General features: G+C 32.0%; 2 protein-coding genes across 3 annotated transcripts; both read right to left on the bottom strand.

Moving 5' to 3' along the window:
- Positions 1-357: 357 nt before the first annotated feature.
- On the bottom strand, positions 358-871 carry LOC108325523 (calvin cycle protein CP12-2, chloroplastic). The gene has a single exon (XM_017558605.2). The coding sequence runs from the start codon at positions 832-834 to the stop codon at positions 439-441; it is 396 nt and encodes a 131-aa protein (XP_017414094.1). The 5' UTR covers positions 835-871; the 3' UTR covers positions 358-438.
- A 3,307-nt stretch (positions 872-4,178) lies between these two features.
- LOC108325228 (cytochrome c oxidase subunit 5C-2-like) lies at positions 4,179-5,787 on the bottom strand. 2 transcript variants are annotated; one of them, XM_017558259.2, is made up of 2 exons: positions 5,675-5,787; positions 4,179-4,606 (listed from the first exon to the last, which is right to left on the bottom strand). In XM_017558259.2, exon 2 carries the CDS (start codon positions 4,570-4,572, stop codon positions 4,378-4,380), a length of 195 nt encoding a protein of 64 aa, XP_017413748.1. In that variant the 5' UTR covers positions 4,573-4,606; positions 5,675-5,787; the 3' UTR covers positions 4,179-4,377. The 2 variants fall into 2 exon arrangements, with proteins under 2 accessions (XP_017413748.1, XP_052731235.1); XM_052875275.1 differs by having other exon boundaries at positions 5,579-5,695.
- Positions 5,788-8,393: the final 2,606 nt, after the last annotated feature.

Here is an 8,393-nt window from a genome sequence, read left to right as displayed (position 1 = left end):
AAATGTTTTATAAATTTTTAAAATAAAATCTAAAAAAAATTAAAAAATATATAAAAACTACAATAATCCTGACAATCCTTAATGACCTAATCATGTTGAACAACCAATGACAAAAACGACAATCACTTTTATTTTTTATTACAAAACGCACTCTATATGTTCCATCTCACTAAACCTTAATATTTTAAATAATATAAACAAATTCAAAATTCCAGCTATTCATGTGGTAAGTCTATTAAAAATGTTTTGGTGTACAAGTCACCATTTGCATCATTTACGTTGAAGTGTTGACATTTACAAGTATATAAAAGTTGCACCTAAGCATCCACCACAACACAACCACTGGGAAGAGTGGCAGAGTTTGAATTATTGGTATAATTTATAAATAAGAATTAATTAATACAAGTGGATTCATTGAAACATGTAACACAAGATAACTTAATTATCATAAGTGCGGCACTCATCGGTTTCGGGGTTATCCTTGCAGTAGCTCTCCAGCGGGTCAGACTCCTTCTGCTTCGCTCTGGCGTGGCTCGCCTCAGCGCTCAGCTCCTCCACCTCATCCCAAGCCGCCGCGCATTCCGCGTCAGTCCCGCCTCCCGAGCAGGTCTCCTCCGCGCTCTTTATGCTCTCCTCCACCTTATCCGCTATCTTTTCCGGCGTTGCACGAATGAGCCGGGCCTTCCCCACCCCTACCAAAGCGGGCCATTTATGTGTGGGCCTGAAGAGTGGGAAGCTAATTGCCTGGGCCTTTGGCGCAGAGTTTGATCCCTTGGCATTAGCAAATACTCTCCTTGGGCTCGAAAGACTGACACCACCTGCTATTGTTGCCATTGTTTTGTTCCTCTTTTCTTAGCTGAAACGACTAACTCTGCAATGAAGAGGTTTTGTGAGGGGATAGCAGCGATTTAGTTAGGTATATATAACCAACGCTGATGAATATGTGTACGCATATTACTTATCTTCTCACAACCACATGTTGTCTTCCACGTCCAACACTTAACCTTTCTTTGTTTTCTAGCACAACAGATATTTTCATTTTGTCAAGAGAACACATGCACAGACATTGCTCTTTCCAACCTTAGTTGCGTTTGGTTCGGTTTCTTCATAAGGAGGTTCTAGAATGTTGGACTGCTATTAAAATCTTGATATTTTGCTGCTCCCGAAAGCTTTTGTGTTTGGACGCGAAAATATCATTGACGCTCTCACATTATAGCCAACCAGATGTTGTGATAGTTGCCTAAAATATGACAAACAAAGTAGTTACAAAACGTTGGCTATCTATATATCTAATCTAATCTATTGCGTGCTTCTTCCAAATGTAAACTCCTTTTTATTTCTTTTTATTCGTTTAGAGTATTATTATCAACCATTATTATCTATAAAAAAATATACACGTGTATCTTGATTTTATTTATTACATCATATATTTTATAAATTTTTATTTTTTAACATATGTATTGAGTGTTAATTGATTTTAGTAAAGAATAATGATACTTTAATAATATTTTTTTTACAATATTTTAACACTATTTACTTGTTATTATGTGATTAAAGTCTATATTGGTGTTTATGATTATTATTATTGATTGTAGAATAATTTTGGACTAATCACATAATGACACGTATATAATGTTAAAATGTTGTAAAAAAAATGTTAAAGTATTATTATGCTATAGTAAATTCTGTAATCTGTAATCTTGTTGCAGATTGTCTTCTCAGAAAGAAACAAATAACTCGCAAGTTACTTTGACTTGGGAAAAAAAAAATACACTCTTTGAATATATAACTATTTAAATTAAAAGTTAAGGTTTATTTCTTCAACTCTATGGAAAATAAAATAATAACTCTACTAGATGTATATATTACATGCGTACTTGTCGGTGTGAAAAAGAGAAAAATGGGCACACATACCTTCTTCTACACGCCAGCCCAATATATTTTGTTATTATATCTACGTTTTGAATATACAGAGAACCATCAAATTCTTATAGCTTTTACTAAATATTTTTGTTAATGCTTCTAAAATTTTCTCCATTTAAACGTTAAATTATATATTTATATAATTTTAATTGTTTATGTTAAAGCTACATAATAATAATTAATTAAAATATTTCCGTTTTAGCATATTGTGAAAAGTACATATATGGAAAAGTAGATTGTTATCCTTCACGGATAGTATATATCTTATAAATTCTGACATTTCGTGTATCTACTATTTCTCTTTCTTTAAAGTGTCAGTATGTTATAAGTTTTTATAAGTATAAAGAAACTTTATTTGGAGATGGAAAACTGAGGAAAAAAATATAGTTTGGAATAAATAGGAAATTTTATACAAAAATTAAGGATGAAGAAAGACTGGGAATTAGAAATATTGAAAACTTCAACAAAGTTCTTTTGCAAAATGAAAATGGAGAATAGGTATGGATAACCAAGGTTTGTGGAAAGAAGTATTAAAATCTAAATATGAATCTTGGAAAAACTTAAATGAATCCAATAGAGCACATAACGAATTCTGATGGTGGAGCGATCTACGTATTGTATGTGGAATAGTAGCCACCAAGGTTTATGGTTTGATTACAATGTTGGAGAGTAAGTTCTGGGAGAATAAGTGGGTACAACTATCTGTTGTAGGTTCCCTAGAATTATAGGGGATTTATGGAAGAGGGGGGCACTTGGAATTTAAGTTAGAAAAAAGCTAGACTACTATGAGAAAGTTTTCATGAACAAGAATTTATGCAACTCATATCTAGCGTTCAATTGAGATAGCGTGGGCTCTTTCGTATGAATGTAGGAAGATGACAGATCATTTTCAATCAAGTCAGCATATAATATATTGCAAGGGAATCTAAGTAGAGAAGACAACAAAGGTTAACTTAGCCTGTAGGGGAGTACAATTAGTAACAAGATTGTGTATAGAAAATGAAGAGAGTTTTAAACATCTGTTCTTTAAATGTAAAACAACTCAAGTTGTCTCGTAAATAAAATGAATCATGTTCGAGTCAACTTCAAACACTTTTATCTCGGAAAGGTTTAATGTTGTGTGTCAATTTGATCTCCATTTTTTAAAAATACGAACTTCATCCACACTTAGTTTAATGTATACATAAATTAAGTTCATTTCGTTAATTTTTTCATTGACAACGTTAATTGTATGATGATGTTAGTAACCCATGTTGTAACAATTAAACCTAAATAAAAAAAAAGGAAAATGACACAGGAATTAAACTTAAATAAAGAATCATCATATTCTTTATCTCTGCACCTCTGTTCTTCCTTTCCACTCACATATTTGATCAACTTCTCGCAGCATCTCATTCTTCCCACATTTTCTCCACAGGAACAAGCATTAAGTTCAAAATTTTCAAGATTGTTTTTCATTCAAGACAATCAAATCTTCCCCTCGTTGTGTCAATCAAAACTTCCTCTTGTTTGTTGCATTGGGTTTGGAAAGAAAAAGAAAGGGTTGGGTTTGACGCGTGGCTGCAAAAGGGGCTGTGCGAGTGACTCTAATAAGACTGAATCTACTAGCTGTGAATAGTAACAGCTAATGCAATCAGCCAATTACTTCCATTTTTACGAAAACATCAAAACCCTGAAGCTATAAAATTAGCTAAAACCAATTCTATCTTAATATATTAAGTAAAAATATTTTTTTTCTCACCGGTAGGGAGACTAGTATATTAAATAGGGTAGCCTAATGTATGAGGCTCTAAACAAGTGTGTGATTTGGAGAGGGTACATATACGGTCTTACAGCTGCAAGCCATAAACAACCTACTATTGCACTAAGAATCACTCCTTGAAGACAAATATTACACAGAAATTTAAAGTTTTTATTCTAGAATTGGAATATACCACGTTTTGGAGGGATTTTATATCCTGGATGAACTGATGCCTATTTACATAATCCAATGGTACTAGTTTTTGAAATTCAGGGATAAGATGGAAAGGAAAGGAAATAAAATACTGATCGTTACCCTTACACTAATTTTCTAAGTCAAGCCCAAGTGCAATTGCAACAAGCCCAAACCTAGCCGAACAGCATATACTAACATAATAAAATATTACATCTAGCAACTTCCAAAAAGGAATTGATTGAGTTCTTAACATGTGACCAAAAATATGCAGAAAACAATAAAACAGAAAATAAAAACATCTACAGCTGTGCAACAGGAAGAGAATAATCCAATCATAAAATTAAAGCATAACTGTATGAAATTTTACAAGGCGACATAGTACTCAATCAGTGCAAGAAACTTATTCTTTTCAATCTCATCAGTTAGTTGGCTCATTTACATTTAAAGAGCCAATTGAATATAGCAGGGGAAAAAAGCCTATATATATGAAGAGCATAGGCAACAAAGCAAGAACAGTTCTACTGTTCCTCCACAACAACACCGATCTCACCTTTTTCAAGTAAATCGTAGAAGGTCCTGATTTTCCTCTGCTCATTCCAGTGGTGCATCTTCCACACACTACCAGCAGCAATGCCGAGTGTTATTCCAATTAATATCTCCTTTACCACACTTGGACCTTTCAAGGTAGCATGGGCAATCCTAGGACCAGCCATTTGAGTGTATCTTTAGGCTTGTCAATTCTACAAACTACAAAACATCGATTTTTAAATATTTAAATATATTAAATATGTAAATTGGAGACAGTTCAAAAGAGGCCAGTTAAACTTTATCGATCTGATAGCATGATTTAATAAAACAAAGCAAGAGAAGTAAAAGAGATGAGACACCAAAACATTTCATTGACTTCTTGTTGTTGAAACTTTATCTTTAATGACAAAAGGAGGGAAACACAGGAGTTTGCCCCTCATATGTCCCCAAGATATTTTCGCCTACCAATAAAACTGGGGATGAAAATTTTAAGGAATTATTCGTAAATTTTCGATCCTGTTTATCAGGATGTACCAAACTGTAGACAACCAAACAAATGATAAATGCCGACAGCTGCATTCTCAATTAAAACAAACAATCTTCCAAAATGAATACATCGACCATTAGAACATGAAAGTTATAGCAACGTAATGAATACATCAATCACTAGAATCTAAGGTCGATCCTTGGCGCAATATTTAGCCAGACTTTTCTTAGTTCCCGGCCGAGCAGAACTAGTCGGAGAGAAAGTCTTCAAACACTGGTGGTTCAAATCTATGGACCAAAAAAAGTAACCATTATTGAAACCTAATACACTTATTCATATCCACCAGTATAGCTTCGTTTGATTAATTATCCTTCAAGTGAAATCAATTCACGAATCACATCAAATCCTATGACACGAAACCCACACAACCCAAAACATAAATAAAAAATCTAACATAAAACCTACAAATTACTTCCCAACAAAATAATAAAAAACAATTCGTATAACCAGTCTTTCACCAGATGTGATCATGATGAACATCGATAGTTTAATCCGATGCAATGTTTGAACGTTTAACAACTATAATTTTAATCTTAACCCAATTGCCGACTTCCCCCCCAAAATTTTATTGTAAGTAAAAAATGGTCAACAGAGTGGACAAGAATTTCGTCGAAACAAATAACACTGAATGGGGAAATTACTACCGTTAGAAAGAAGAAGAACCAAAAGTTGTGGTGCGTGCAGAAGTAGGGTTTGAAGATCTACAATAATATCGATAACCGAGGAAGGAGAGAACTCACCAAAGGAAACCCAGGCGAAGACGATCGTCGAGAGAGTGCGGGAAAAGACGCGATGAGGGTATCCATTAGTGTATATGAAAGGCCACGGCTCGCCGTGGGCCCTAGGCCCAACTCCAAATGAGTTTGGGCCTGTACATATTTGTTTGAGATCATCCAACCCAATATATCCCATATTTTTCTTCTGCACATTCATAAAAACGAAAATTCTTTCTCTGATTGTAAAACATGACTATTAGATTGTTTTTACTTTAAAACTGTGCAACTTATATTTCTTTTTGACTTATGAATTGCAGAATTTAAAAATTATTATTTTTAATAGAAAAAAATTCAGTATTTACATTTTGAAAGACATTATTTTTGCATAAAAAGAAGTTTTATATCATGTAATCTAAAAGTATTTTCTAGACCGTACAATTCAAAAGTTATTGTTTGATTTTTAAATTGTGTTATTCAGAAGTTTTTTTTTAAATTGCACAATTAAAAAAAAATTCTGTGAAAAAAAATATATTTCTACATTGTATAACTCAAAACACATTTATTTGATTTTCAAATTATACAATCTTAAACTTTTTTTTCTTTAGTTGATTCACAATACAATATATAGATAATGATAAGAGAGACACTTTAGTCTTTTAACCACCTATAGGATACAAAATAGAAAGTATGAAAGTGCATAAAGAAATGCCATTATTATACCTTTTACATTTACTTTTCAACATGTTTGTAACAATTTGATGGCCCTACACTACGAAGCACCACCACTTTTTTTTTAACTGAAAGGGCTCTCTTTTTTTTACCCCGATAATAAATATATTTTCATGGATGAAATTCTATTAGATATTTGTTGTGCTAAAAATTAAGTGGTGTTTGGATTTTTTATATGACATAATTAACATTTTAGAAAACTTAGTAATTTTTCACTCTTGGAGGGAGTTTTATGAGCTTTTATAGATATAATTAATTAAATTAAATTTTAATCTACAGTTTAAATTAATTAGTTTTTAAGTGATAGATGCTTGTTAAAATATATTAATTTAAAATTTTGTGAACTTAGGAGTAAGGTAATTAAAATCAACGTTATAGTTAAGATAAAGAAGGAATTTGTAAAATGAGAAATCGTATCGATCATATATTTATGTAGTTATAATATTATGATCAAAGGTCTCTGTAAAAAAAGGTTTGTTTGATGAGGCATTGACGGTCCAAAATGGAAGACAATGGTTGCTTGCTTGATGCACTAACTTAGGCAGAGACATTTCGTCGTGAATTTATCTCTAGAGGCTCGTTGAAATCATAGAAGGTGAAACCTCATTTCTATATCAAGTTAGGTTTATTTGCTATATAGTATGCTCGAATGATTTGTAAATTTTGTATCTGTTTGATTAGGGAATGTGACCTCTCTAAACCTGATGTTTTCCTAGCTGCATATTAGATGTGAAGAGTTGATATTTTTTTTTATTTTGCACCCTGCATTTTAATTGCTATGTAACTTCTGTTTTCTTTGTCATTGTAATTTTATTGTAGAATTTGTTAACTGATTAGTACAGGGGTTGGAATCAATGATTTCATTGTCTGTCAAGACCAAAACTGTGACCTCACTCCCTATGTCTAAAATCCTAATGGTTTTTTGTTCCAAGTTCATTTTACTTCTAGAGGTTCTCTACCCCATAACTCATTACAAGTTTTAAATTATGTAAATAAGCTTCAATCCAATGAAATTAGTGCCCACTGATAAATATTTTAGCCCGAACTTCTTCAACATATCCCACACTATCACACCATCCTTCGTGTGTGTGTGTATGATTACAATAAAGTTGGATCATTATCACATGTGACTGTCCCATATATATATATATATATATATATATATATATATATATATATATTCATTTTTTTATGCTTCATGCATCTGTAGTTTACATCTATTACCATATAAATTGTAGGGAGAAACCAAAGCAATTGAAGGTCAGTCAACTAAGTTTGATGTGGAAATGTACATCACAGATATGTATTAATTTACGTGGTTTACGTATATTATGATTTGTATTGTGAAATGGTTTCCTAGTTTATGACTTTTGCATTGTGGATAAGTTACAAGAAACAACTGGTTTGGTAAATTAAAATGGGATCAAATAACCTTAGGCCTAATGTCTATACTATAATATGTTGAATGCTATCATTTGTAAACAAGAAAAGATGAAAGAAGCAAAAAAATGTGTTAGCTGTGATAGTGAAAGTTTGTGTGAAACCTGATGATATTACATATAGTTCTTTAATATATGATTATTACTTAATGTTTAGCGCTACAATATCACAATTAATAAATTATGTGAGTAGAAGGGTGGATGAGATTATAAATCTCTTAAAATAGATGCACAGAAGAAATTTAGCCATGTCTACTCAAAACTAGGACCAAGGTAGAAGACCATCCTAAAAAACTTGATTCACTTCTTAAATGGCTTGAAATGAAAACTTGATTATTACCACTGCTATAATATGCATTTGCTCCATTCATTCAATTGATTTTCTTTAAACATGAAGAGGATGTAATGGTTGGAATGTCTGTATCATCTGTCTCAAACACAACTTCATCAATGTCAATTGATTTTATTTTAAAATCTTACATCATATCAGAATCAGATGAGCTTTGGACAATGTTACTATTGGTTTGTTGGTATTGTTAAGAGAATTTATCTTTAATATAATTAAATACTTTCCT

The sequence above is a fragment of the Vigna angularis genome, chromosome 3 (genome assembly GCF_016808095.1).
Source record: "Vigna angularis cultivar LongXiaoDou No.4 chromosome 3, ASM1680809v1, whole genome shotgun sequence".
In the NCBI taxonomy this organism is placed as follows: domain Eukaryota; kingdom Viridiplantae; phylum Streptophyta; class Magnoliopsida; order Fabales; family Fabaceae; genus Vigna; species Vigna angularis.
This window is presented reverse-complemented; position numbering and strand designations above follow the sequence as displayed.

Coding starts and splice junctions, on each gene's coding strand:
- LOC108325523 (XM_017558605.2), bottom strand. CDS start 834: ATGGCAACAATAGCAGGTGGTGTCAGTCTTTCGAGCCCAAGGAGAGTA.
- LOC108325228 (XM_017558259.2), bottom strand. CDS start 4,572: ATGGCTGGTCCTAGGATTGCCCATGCTACCTTGAAAGGTCCAAGTGTG.